Here is a 12,645-nt window from a genome sequence, read left to right as displayed (position 1 = left end):
TTATATCTGTCGAAATCAAATTTTCAAATAAACAAATTTTTCTATTTCTCTAACCATTATTTTGTGTGTTGAATCTACATAACCTAAAGAGTTAAAAACTTGCATTTTGTATTGAAACCAACATCTTTTTTTAAATTGTCTATATTACAAATTTTAAATAGGTGTAGGCTAATCATACAAAATATTACATAAAGCTGACAAATTGTGTAAAGAAATGACAGTATATGTGAAAAATGACAGGTTTTATTTTTGCAATTTTTTTCTTGAATAAACATTTTAACATTCCAATTTTTACTCCGTCAAAACATAAAATGATGCAATACAAAGGACTTCATATTAATGGTCCAGACAATTTTCTATACAATAATGATTGTGTTTATTAAACTGCAACCAAAACAGCATTGTAAAAGTAAAAAAAATCTTTAGAGAAAACTACTTTTTTTTTTTAAATTAGACTTTTTTTAAAAATGCATTTTACTAAACATACACAGCAAATTCATCTGAGTTAAATTCTCGGTGTTGAAGCATTTCAGAGTAAAGTGTTGACGTTAAAGAGTTAGATTTTGATGAATGAATATAATAAGAGTTAGAATTGATTTTATTCAGTGCGAAATCAAGGAGTTATCTTTTCTACACTTGGTGGTGTTATTTCCAACATCCGGGAATTCATGCAGCCCCAGTCACTGAAGAATTTTCCAGACGCCATTTTCCAGGTTTAGAACAGCAACTGGTGAGTCAAACTACCTAAATGTTGGTATTTTACTGACTTTCTCTAAGGAAATACAGTTGTAAACATATTGTTAAGTTAATAACTTTAGAATGGAGTGACAATTTTAATCTTCTGCGGTTCATTCATGGTCGTTTGTGTATCTAGCTTAACTGCAGTACTATTGACTTTTTTTCAAGAATGTTTTTATATGCTCACGCATACATAGTGCATAAAAACATCAAATGTACATGTTCAACACATTTCTGTCATGCTTAATGCCATTTTGTGCGTTGTTACCCATCTGTAAAATAAAATCGACACTTCCCCTTTAATTCGAAGCAAACTAGCGAGGGAATCCCCGGAGCAGCCTAGCCTACTCTGCCCGGATGCTAACGGCAACACAGGACGGTTTCCATAAGCTCTGAAGAGTTTCTAAAACATATCTGGTGAGTAAATGAACATATGCTTACTTGTAAAAGGCTTCCTGACTGAAACATATGATTGTTTGTTATTCGTGTACGTTAATTTAGTTCTTTTAAACACCGCGGCCCTTTTAAACTGGTTCATTCGTGGCCGTCCATATACCGTTAGTCCATAGACTCGCGTGATAACGTACGCTTGAATTATATTAAGTGTTGACAACCATTAAAGTCGGAATGTTAACATTAATGTCTTTAAATGACCGCGTTTGCACTTTCTCAGACATTTAAGGTTACCGAAGTCTCCCGGAAGTTGCGGGACTAACGTTAACGTTATCCCGCAAATGCACAGAGACTCCCAGATGCCCAAGTAGATGCCCGCAAATGAATGAATGATAATCTCCCGGAAATCGCGCGTCTCCCGCCCGGTCATTAAACACTTTTCACACCCCTCTCCACCGCATCCCTCCCAGCTCTTCAGGTACGTCGCGCGCAACTCATCCCATTGTTCTTTAGGTACTCATCTCTCCCGCTACCTCCCGCAAATCAACTCTGTATCCCCCGAAAATTACTTTTCCCAACTCGGGATGTCTGACGTTAGTAAGTTAGGCTATTTATGTAGTCAGGAACATCAGGAACATCAACAAGCTTTTTCTCCCGCATGATATTGTGCTTAAAACTATAGGCTAAACTAGCATGTACTGTACACAACATTTCCTTTTTATTAAGGACAATTTAGTGCGTTGTAAACAGCCACCTGTCTGTAAAATTAATCAACTGATTCATATTTGAGCAGCCTAATGATGATACAGGTTTGATTTGTAGATTTATTATCAATAATCAACATCTGAATCAAAAGATATCTGAAAAAGTGTGAGGCATACCTTGTGATGTTCATCTCTCTTTTTTATCTGAAGGTTATGCATATGTGTGGATACTAATTTTTTGTTGTTTTTTAACAGCCACAGTTCTCTATACAATAACACAAGACCCTGTGACGGTGACTGATTAGAGACGGATGGTGTATTTTCAGAGTTGGTGAAATGACCAAGCACACCTTCTTGGTCATATGTGGTAATAATAATAATGAAGGTATGTTTGATAAAGTTCTGTATTTGTTTCACATAAGCTGAGAGGGTATTAGAGCATTAGAGAATAACAAATGACATGAAGGTGATAAGTTTTGTATTGTGGGTGAACTGTTACTTAAATAATGTTTTGCTCTTTACTTTGCACTTTTCCTCTTCTGCTTATCCTAATATTTTAGATTATATTTGGACCTGAAACATCTGCTAGACTCCAGGAAAGGTGGCGTCAATACTGGACCTGAAAGGGCCTAACAAGTTGAATCTGGTAAAGAAACACGCACACACGCACACACACGCACACACACATGCACGCACACGCTCACAGAAAACTGTAAGTTTATGAATATTTTTTACACTGTGGCCAATATTTTGGGGAAATCAGCATCACTAAATGATATAAAAGATTTTAAGCTCCTCTAAATTTTGCTCCAAGTGTTGTGTTAAATTCAGGATTTTGGACAGACAGCTGCCTGTTTTTCCAGTTCTAGTCATAGTGGTTAACCTAATTGTTTTTGGAGATCCAACAGTGATATTTGTGTTTTTTCTACTTTTCCATATCCTGTCACCTCAACCAGCTGGGAGAGTCAAGTTGTGGATCATCATGAAGATTTTCAAAAGGTGAGTTTAGATTTCTTGAATGTTTTATTTACTTTAAATGTTATTTTAAATATATCATAGAATTTGATTGCAATTTGTTTTCAAACATTTTTCTTAGTCATGCTGGAATCTTGAAGAGTTCTTAGATGGGCATCACCCTATATCCGTGCATCAGGAACCACCAGACGAGGGATCAGCAGCTACTACATCGTCATGGATAAAAAGGTCATCCTGTGGCTGGGAAGCACATCTTTCACAGGACGTGCTTGATGAGATTTCCTAGCTCCAGTTTGTTTTCACACAAGTTTACAGCATTTATACCTTCATTTAAACTGCTGTGTTTGGTATGGAGGACCAAGGAAACACCCGAAGTGAAAGATTTGCACACCAAGTTGTTTAAAATGTAATTTTACAAGAAAACTATGAGTTCAGAAGAAAACTATGAGTTCAGAAGAAAACTATGAGTTCAGAAGAAAACTATGAGTGACGCTATATTGAACTTTCAAATTGCTCTGATAACACATCAAGTTTGGACCAAAGGACTGAAACAGCCTTTTTGAGCACTGGTCATACATATTTTGTTGATACTGTCTGTACTAATAAAACATTTAAAGCATATTTGACATTGTTGCATTTTAAAAACTGAATGAATTGTTGAAGTGGTGAATGTTTTCAAATAAAATGTTTTTTCTTTTGTAATTTACAGTCTATTTTACCTTTTTACCATATTTACACTCAAGAGAGTTGAATAAAATAACAATATATTGTAGTAAAAAAATTACTTCCAGGCGGTGTTAAATATAGTTACATTTTTAACTCTGCCCAGAGTTAAAATTAACCCTTACTTCGGTGTCAATGTGCCAACCCTTTTGAAAGTGTTGATTTAACTCTGTTTTGAGTGGACCCCATGAGACACTTTCAAAGTGTTGAAATTAACACCCATAGAGTTGTTTTGGGTCCCCATATTTTGCTGTGTATGCACTATATTACCTGGTAATGCTGTAAATAAAGTTACATTCAGACTGTGCAAAAAAAAAAAAAAAAAAAAAAAAAAAGCAATCTCACTTCACAAGAACAGAGTTCACCCAAAAATAGAAATTCTGTCATTATTTTCTCACCCTTTAGCTGTTTTATTTATTTATTTATTTATTTATTTATTTTACTGTGAAAGTCTATGGTTACAGGTTAATCTTACTTTTAATTATTATTATTTTTTTGTTCAACAGAAGAAAGAAACAAAGGTTTGTAACCACTTTAGGGAGAAAAACAGTAAATATATATATATATATTTTTAGTGAACTAACCCTTTAACTGACCCACTAGTATGATCCAAATATAAAAATACCATTTCAAAAATGTGCTTTTGGTAAACCTGATGAATCTGAACAATACAGTTTAACTGAAATTACCCAACAAAATCTCGCTAGCATCAACAATGTCTGTATGGCTTTTAGGTCAATAAGCTGACCTTGAGATTGTGGACGTTGGGGAGCATGTTACTGTTCGTCGTCAAGCTTGAAGAAGCCCTTATGAAAGACCTCAAAGTTGTATTTGAGTTTCTTTGGATAGCTTAGTTCCAGTGCATAAATGCGGCCCATTAGGTACAGTAGGTGCAAGAATCGACTCCAAAAAGTACATTTGCTCTCTCTATGGCTATATTTCAGCTTTCTTGTGACCTTCATCACTGGATTGGTTGTCCACAAAGATGTTGGAAACAAGTGAACTGGGGTGCTCTTGACTGGTTATAAAATTATAGTCATCTTAAACCTGTAAAACAAAACAAACAAAAAAATCCAGAAATAATTAAAAATCTCATGTATATTTGCTGATGTAAATAATGCACATTTGCTGTTCCTCTGAGCAGCCCCCTGCAAACGTTTACTCACCCTTGGCTTTTCTACTTTATGGTGGTTGTTTATGAGTCTCTTGTTTGTTCTGAACAGTTAAACTGACTGCTGGTCTTTAGAAAAAAATCATCCATGTCCTGCAGATTCTTCAGTTTTTCTTCATCTTCAGCAGATTTGAACCCTTTTTAGCAGTGACTGTAAGATTGTCAGATTCATCTTTTCACTCTGAGGATGATTAAGGGACATAAACATAACTGTTAAAAAGGTTTAAATGTTAACTGACGTTTCAGAAGGAATCACATGGAATTAAGAACCAAGGGGTAAAAACTTTTAAACAGGAGGAACATGTCATTTTTTTATTTTGTTGAAACATCATTTTGAAATGTCATATTTTACTTAAAAAAACAGAAAATACTTGCATATTTCCCAAAAGGCAAATTGCAATTTACCTTAATATTTTGATTATAAATGTTTTTACCGCCCGGCTCTTAGTGCCTTGCATTTATTTCTGGAGCATCATAAGCTACCTTTTTAATAGGTTTGTTTGAGTCCCTTGATCATTCTCAGAGTGAAAAGACTGAAAGACAAATCTCACAATCATACAAATCACACAATGACACAATCATACGATCACTGCTGGAAAGGGTTCAAATCTATAGAAGATGCTAAAAAAACTGAAGAATGTGCAGAACATGTAGAATTTAACTTTTCAGAGGAGTTTAACTTTTCAGTACAAACATAAGACTGATCCATCAAAAAGCAGAAAAGACACTAGTGGATCATCAGAAAACCCCAAACCATATTAAAAAAATAATGTAGGTAAACTTTTGCAGGGGGCTAATTTAATATTTTGAGCTAGGTTTTTGTATTTTGAACTATACTGTATGTAAACATCTCAAAACAGTATTAAACAGTATTAAATAAAAAAAAAACATGCATTTTGTATGATCTCACTTGTTTAAAGTTTTGACATGAATATATATAAAAAATGTTCCTTTACCTGGTAGTCCTTTATCTTCGGGAGTCAATGCTGTTGTCCTAAAAATATATAATATATGACATATTAAAATTGTCACCATTAACTTATCTTTTACCTCTCCAAATGTGAATTTAATGCACTGCAATCAGCTTATAAACAGTTAACACAATAAACCAATTTATTGAACATTACATACCATTATCCAGTGCACTTGTCAAGTGAATCCCCTGTTGGGGAGAGTGTGTAATGATTATTAACTGACCAATGCACAAATCCAGGGCAATTAGTTTAACTAGTAAGTTTTTTTAAAATCGTTATCTAAAAATGTAGTGAAATAAAAACAAACATTTTTCTCAGCATTTTTTAAAGGAGAGAACAAAGATGCTGAAACTAGCACTGGGTATCTAAGGCACTTTTATTATTATACTTCAATTTGCTAGCCTGGCATGCATTATAACTAACATGATTTTTATCATTATCTTGCCTGTTAATAATGTTTGAAAATAGGGCTTAAGACCAAGGAGAGCTTCTCTGAAAAGCCCTTTACATGTAATTTAAGTTAAAGAACATAAAACCGTATCTTGACAGAATATTTTACAAACGTGAGAATGAATCAGTGTTTCTCCAAACATGTACATTTTTGTTCTAACAGATGCCATCAGTGCAGCTACGCAAGCAGAAATAAATTGAAGCATATAGTTGCATACAAATATTATGTAGGCCTACTCGTTTTTTTTCCATTGAAGATAAAATAATGATTAGTTATTTTGGACTCTTGACATAAATTAAGAAATTAATGTCACTGCAACATGCAACATAAACAGTCTGTTCAAATATTGAAGCTAGCTTCTTGTGTAAAGAGGTTAAACTGAAAGAATCTAAATACTAATCCTGTCCTAAAAATACAATCTAACATTATTTTACACTACATGCATTATTTCATAGTCAGATTTGCAAAAGTGTCAACTTAGAGTAAGAACAAATCCGCCATTTGCATTAGCACATGCAGCAATTAACTGCCACATACCAGCTTCCCGTTTATGTTAGGAAATCCATATAAAGCACAGTTGTCACAGCACAGTAAATTTACAGTTTGTCTTTGTTTCTGTACAATGTCAAAACTGTTGTGAAACAAATGTTAATGAACCTATAACTAACTTTAAACACTTGATCCTTACCTTATTTCGCCCGCATGTTCTTCTTCTTTCAAATGGGGTTTCCCAGCCAAAGACGAAGGGAAATAGTTATTTTGTAAATTTAACAAGGTGTTATGTTATGTTGTCTTCTGTACAAAAAATGTTTGTCTGAGATTATTCAGAAAAACTGAGTAAAAAAAAAATTCAAAACGACATTTATTCATGTAAAGCTACGAACTTAACATTTTTTGTTGATTTTACAAATTAAACTACATAGTATCTACAAACACTCAGAATCATTTTTATCACTGTAAGAAATTAGTTATTAAAACTATTATGTTTAGAAATGTGTTGAAAACATCTCTCAGTTAAACAAAATTGGGCAAAAAATAAATAAATAAACAGCGAGGCTAATAATTTGGGGGGGCTAATAATTCTGACTTCAACTGTATATTTGTATGTATATTTTTTTAATAAAGTTTGATTAGCATTATTATTAATATTATATATTTTTATTACTTGATCTACCTCTTATAGGGTTCCAGTTAAAATGTAGACATCCCCAAATAGAGCTGTATGTTGTGTCATTTAATTTCATTTATTTGATAATTTTACACTCTTATCTTTAATTCATTATATTTATTATTATGCTAAATCAGGCTCTACTTTGCACAACAAAATTCATTACTCATTTTTTGAAAGTTAAGTGGTTGCAAACTATTTATATTGGCTGAATTTAAACAAATTTAAATGAGCAATGCTCAACTTAATTTTTTTGTTTAAATTTAGCCTATAAAATTTATTTGCAACCACTTACCCTATTTTTAGAGAGAGAGAGGTGTGAAAGTAAAAAAAAGCTGAAAAATAACCCTAAAGAACATTCAGAATAGTATTTCCAATATCAGTGACATGCTTAAATTGAATTGTACTTTAAAAAAAAATTTAAATTTTAAACATGGCATGGCCCCAAACTGGATCATGCAGTCAGAACAGCTTCTCCCCAACACACACCTTGACTACATGAAATAAACAATAGTGCATCTATAGGCAAAGGCCACTGACAACATTAATATTTGATCACAGTAATGTTGTACAATTATTATTTTGTTAAAGACTTTTCACGTTTTAAATGTTACTGTTACATTTTACTACGGTTAAAAACAAACAAACAAAAAACTAATTTATCAAAATTATGAGCACAATTTCTCCATTAAAACGGCAGTTTATTTAATTCTCCCTTTTTCAGCACTATCATTTTTACCATCCGCTTATGATGCTTTTGGGAAACTCAGACTAGTGTTTCATGTATTGATTTTTAGAAGGACTGAGATGGCAAAGCAAGAACGTGGTTTCACATTAACAACAAGTTCTAACACTTTAATAAAGTAGTCAAAACTTAGCACCAATAAGATACAGTTGGATCGTGTCCAATATAGTGAGTGATAAATAAAACATAGGCCTACCATTTGCTGCGACTTGTAGACCTCTTCCTCTTCCTCATTTTAGCTAAAGTGTAGCACTCATGCACTTTAGCTAAAATGAGGAAAGGTCCGAGCTGAAGTGATAGAGTGGGGGCGAGGCCTATTACAATCTTAATAAAAATAAATAAATAAATAAAAACGCAAAAACGATAGCATAACACCTTAACATCACTCAAACAACAACGCTGAAACAACACAATTCTTGAGATTTTATTGGAACAACTTAATTCTTTATGTTCAATCCACATAAATTTGTTAAAAATGTTAAGTTAAATTAATCGATTTGTGTTGGGTCAACATGAATGAATTATGTGGAACACTGCATTTTTTTTTACAGTGATCAACATTTTTTAAAAGAAAGATATGATTAAAATTGTAATAGCCTACTCTTTACTTACTTTTGATGAGTTTATATTTGAGTCATGTGTTTTCAGTGCTTTACAGTTTTTAAATATATATAATAATGGTTAATGCTATATATTAAATAAGTAAGCGGAATTTGCCACTAACCAGGATTAAAAAATTCTACTCTTTAAAAAATAAAAGACCAACACAGTTGGGTTACTTTTAAAATGTTTAAAAAAATGTAAAATTGTAATTTAATTTTACTTAATTTAATTTAAATTTAACCAAAGTTTGTATTTGACCAAGTTAAAATAAAAAATACTTTAATTTACATTGGCATGTGCTACTTTAATTTACATTGACTGACTGATGGAAAATAGAAATCATTATATATTTCTTAATCTAGCCAAATCTGTTGTATCAAATTTATTACAGAGATAAAAGATTCCAAATGTGGTCTAAATGACTAACTGGCCTATGGCTTTACATGTACACCATGTTTGATTCATTCAAAACTTTTAGAAAGAGAAATAAGAGTTCAGCATCTTACAGCAGGGAAATTGGTTAATAGAGCCTACTTCAAGTGTAACAGTGTTATAACATCACAACATTAACCCTTGAAATATGTTTAACTGAATGTAATAACTGGCATTTTTACCATTAAAACATTTAAGACGAATTTGTTTTGTCTTGCGTATTTGGCATCATTTGGCTATTCAACTTAAATATATAACAACATGTTTTGAGTATTTTGTTTATTGAATAAATGACAAATTCAGTGTTAATGACATCATTTTAGTTTAGGTATTGTAGGATATTTAATGACAGCTGGAGCAAGTTTATCTTCTTGGTGTCATCTTACTTAATTAAGTATAGCCTAGGCTACATTTGTTGTATATTTTAGTGTTGTAATTTAAAAGTTAATGGACAATGTTTTAAAAGTAAAGCATCATGTCTTCAAACAGCAACATTTAATCAAATTGGTGTGAGAAATGATGAAAAGATTATTTGAGAACATGTCCCATACTTTCACATTTCATGTTTAATTCAGTGTAGGTTCTTTGTAATTTTCTTTTTTTAATTTTACGAGAGAAAATTGTTTTAAAGTAGCCCACTTGTTTCCTTGTACCCCTTCAGAACTTTTTGAATGTAAAAATGACATGTTCAATTTGAACTATACCTTTATAAAATCAGCAAGAACACTATGGGCTACACTTTGAAGATTAAAAACTGGACAATAATGGACAATATAGTTTAGTGAAACTTTTATCGGTCAGTTGCCGCCTTTTTCTTCGGACTATCGGCCAAACACATCTGTCCGGTAATATGGGCGGTGGTCCAGTAGGTCTATTTAAAGCTCTGTCCAGCTCTGAAGCCACAAGATCGACACAATGGTTGTGTGGACAGCTGAGGAGCGCGCAGCGATTCAGAACATCTTTGCCAAACTCGACTTTGAGTCGGTGGGCCTCGAGACCTTGACAAGGTAATCTTCTCTCAAACTTCGTCAACACGTTTAATTATTCGGTTTGAGATGTTTTGAATATCTTGTGGATATTTATACATACAGAAACTATAACGTCTCTTTACTGACAGTTCAATTATAAAATAAATTTTCCTAATCATTTAGCCTATCAAGTGGTTCTGTACGTATATTTATTTATTTATTCTGGGGAACACAAAAGAGGATATTGTGAAGAATGTTTCAAAACATCAGTAGGCTACTGTGGAAGCCAATGGCTGTTGCATGATTTCTGACATTCATGACAATATCTTCTTTTGTGTTCAGCAGAAGAAAGAAATCAATAAAAGAAACAAAAAAGGAACAAGGAACAAGTTGAGGGACCTAGAATTGTCATTTTTGAATGAACTTCTTTTAATGTCGTTGTATTATTTGTCTTATTTCAAGATGCTTGGTCGTCTATCCGTGGACTCAGCGGTACTTTGGTGGGTTTGGAAACCTATACAACACAGAGGCAATCATGGCTAACCCAAAAGTCAAAGCGCACGGTGTTGTGGTCCTCAAGGGACTGGAAAAGGCTCTCAACAACATGGACAATATCAAGAGCACCTTTGCTTCTCTTAGCGAGCTTCACTCAGAGAAACTACAAGTCGACCCAGGCAATTTCCGGGTGAGTAGCTATTCCTCTTTAAACATCATTTTTAAATTTCTATACACACTTCGAACTGCTGTGTTCACTAAAAAGTTTGCTGAGAAATCATTTTGGTTCCTCAATGACCTTTATTTTTTAACAGTTTATGTTGTATATTGTTGTGCTGGAACTGTGCTTCACTTTTCTTCTTCTTGTTTTCCAGCTGTTAGCGGACTGCCTGACCGTGGTGATCGCCACACGCATGAGGAGTGAGTTCACCCCGGATATCCAAGCTGCGTGGCAGAAGTTCCTGTCTGTTGTTGTGTCAGCCCTCAGAAGGCAATATCTTTAGATTCGCTTACCGAAAGAAGTGATTGTACCATTGTTTTATGCATTATGAAAAATAAATGATTAAAATGAATTGCGTTGTCTGAGTTGTCTCTGTTTAAAAACATTTAAAATCTTAATCAAACAATTAATCTTTCAGAAGTGCCAATATTTACAAATAGTGACTTACAACATGGTTGGGAGTACCTAAGATGGCTGTATTTTTTCTGATATATTCTAAAATAGCCTATAATTTCCCACGAACATGGTCAAGACTTTAAAAGACAAAAACTGATGCAAATTTCATGTTTAATTAATGCTGAAGATACAAAATTTTGTTTGGGCCTGCAACTGAACTGAAAAATCTATTAAGACCTGATGTTAAGATTAAAGTAGAACATAAACATACATAAACAACAGGTATCGTCTGTTGTGCGTATATTTGTTTGCTAAATATAATTTGTTTAGTAAAATATGGGATATGGGCTAATGGGCAAGTATATCTATAGAAACAATATGCCAGTAAAAAGGCTCTCTATTAAGTTTTAATTATCTTACACACACTCTTCAACAAGAAGAAACACTTGATTCACTTGCAAAGTATGTTGTAAACTAAATACACTGTACAGCAGAGGTGCCCAAACTCGATCCTGAAGTTGTAAAACAGTGTTGCTTTAGCTCAATTTAATCAAGTAATTTTAACAAGTTTTTTTTAAAGCTGCATGGCAAATACAAATACACTGTGCTATTGTACCGGTTTAATTTTTGCTTGTTAAAAAAGCCAAAGCAGAAGCCAAATCAAATTAAAGAAAAATTTCAATTGAATACAAAGTTCTAATGATATATTTTCACTTTAACGTGTTGTCGGATAAAAAAAAACTATTCATCTTACCTAACGGGCTATTATATTATGCATTATTATAATGCGGTGGTGTCCAAATCCTGTTCCTACAGGGTGCCAAACTGTCCAGCGGAGTTTAGCTTTGCTAAGTCAAGCAGACTCATTACCTTTCAATGCAAGTGTGTTGGTGCTGGTTTAGTTAAACTCTAAAGTAGCAGCAGGTACATCTTTTTTTAGGTATGCAGAAAGTGACCCACGGGTAAAGAATCTGATGTTTAAAATTTCAGCACAACGGACAGCGCCATACTTTATATTGGACTGCGGCCAAGATTTCAGCACTCAAATCTGGACAGCTCCACACCCATAGCAAACATCACGCGTTTAAGATATTAATGATCATTTAAATTTACTCATTCAGCAGAAGCTCTTTTGCAAAGCGACTTACAAGTAAGTATAAACGACGCACATAAAATCTTCAGAGATTATGAGTATTCTATTATAAGTATACAATATTAATATTATAAGTAGGCCATCAATACTGAATAGGCTATTCTATGATAAGTTTAAGTTGCTTGATCTATAAGTCGAATGATAATATAATGATAATATAGCCTTTTTTTTTTTTTTTACAAGAAATACTTATTTTTATACTTCAGAGTAATTGGAGCTTAATTCAGACTTAACTGTCAATTTTTTTTGAGTAATGCAACATACAACACACAGTAAAATTATTCTTTATTCGCAATATGCGTCAAAAATAAAATTAAAAGTGTATAGTTATTCACA

General features: G+C 33.0%; 1 protein-coding gene and 2 long non-coding RNA genes across 8 annotated transcripts; 2 read left to right on the top strand and 1 right to left on the bottom strand.

Moving 5' to 3' along the window:
- The first annotated feature begins 682 nt into the window (after positions 1 to 682).
- LOC137490439 (uncharacterized) lies at positions 683 to 3,512 on the top strand. The gene is made up of 6 exons (XR_012387981.1): positions 683 to 730; positions 1,049 to 1,155; positions 2,091 to 2,220; positions 2,396 to 2,481; positions 2,792 to 2,834; positions 2,932 to 3,512. It is a non-coding gene; the product is annotated as an uncharacterized lncRNA (long non-coding RNA).
- Positions 3,513 to 3,791: 279 nt separating this feature from the next.
- Positions 3,792 to 8,288, bottom strand: LOC101884456 (uncharacterized). Of its 6 annotated transcripts, none has more exons than XR_012387982.1 (6): positions 6,818 to 6,871; positions 5,836 to 5,866; positions 5,661 to 5,698; positions 5,188 to 5,237; positions 4,700 to 4,885; positions 3,916 to 4,580 (listed from the first exon to the last, which is right to left on the bottom strand). It is a non-coding gene; the product is annotated as an uncharacterized lncRNA (long non-coding RNA). The 6 variants fall into 6 exon arrangements; XR_012387983.1 differs by lacking the exon at positions 5,188 to 5,237 and adding an exon at positions 8,239 to 8,288 and having other exon boundaries at positions 3,975 to 4,580; positions 6,818 to 6,842; XR_012387985.1 differs by having other exon boundaries at positions 3,975 to 4,580; positions 5,188 to 5,404.
- A 1,692-nt stretch (positions 8,289 to 9,980) lies between these two features.
- Positions 9,981 to 11,056, top strand: hbbe3 (hemoglobin beta embryonic-3). Its single transcript, NM_001015058.1, is given in 3 exon segments — positions 9,981 to 10,084; positions 10,508 to 10,730; positions 10,915 to 11,056. Coding segments are annotated over 3 exon segments (444 nt in total). The 5' UTR covers positions 9,981 to 9,992; the 3' UTR covers positions 11,044 to 11,056.
- Positions 11,057 to 12,645: the final 1,589 nt, after the last annotated feature.

This window comes from Danio rerio, chromosome 12 (assembly GCF_049306965.1).
Source record: "Danio rerio strain Tuebingen ecotype United States chromosome 12, GRCz12tu, whole genome shotgun sequence".
In the NCBI taxonomy this organism is placed as follows: Eukaryota; Metazoa; Chordata; class Actinopteri; order Cypriniformes; family Danionidae; genus Danio; species Danio rerio.
Note: the sequence above shows the minus strand (reverse complement) of the source record. Positions and strands in the feature narration are given on the sequence as shown.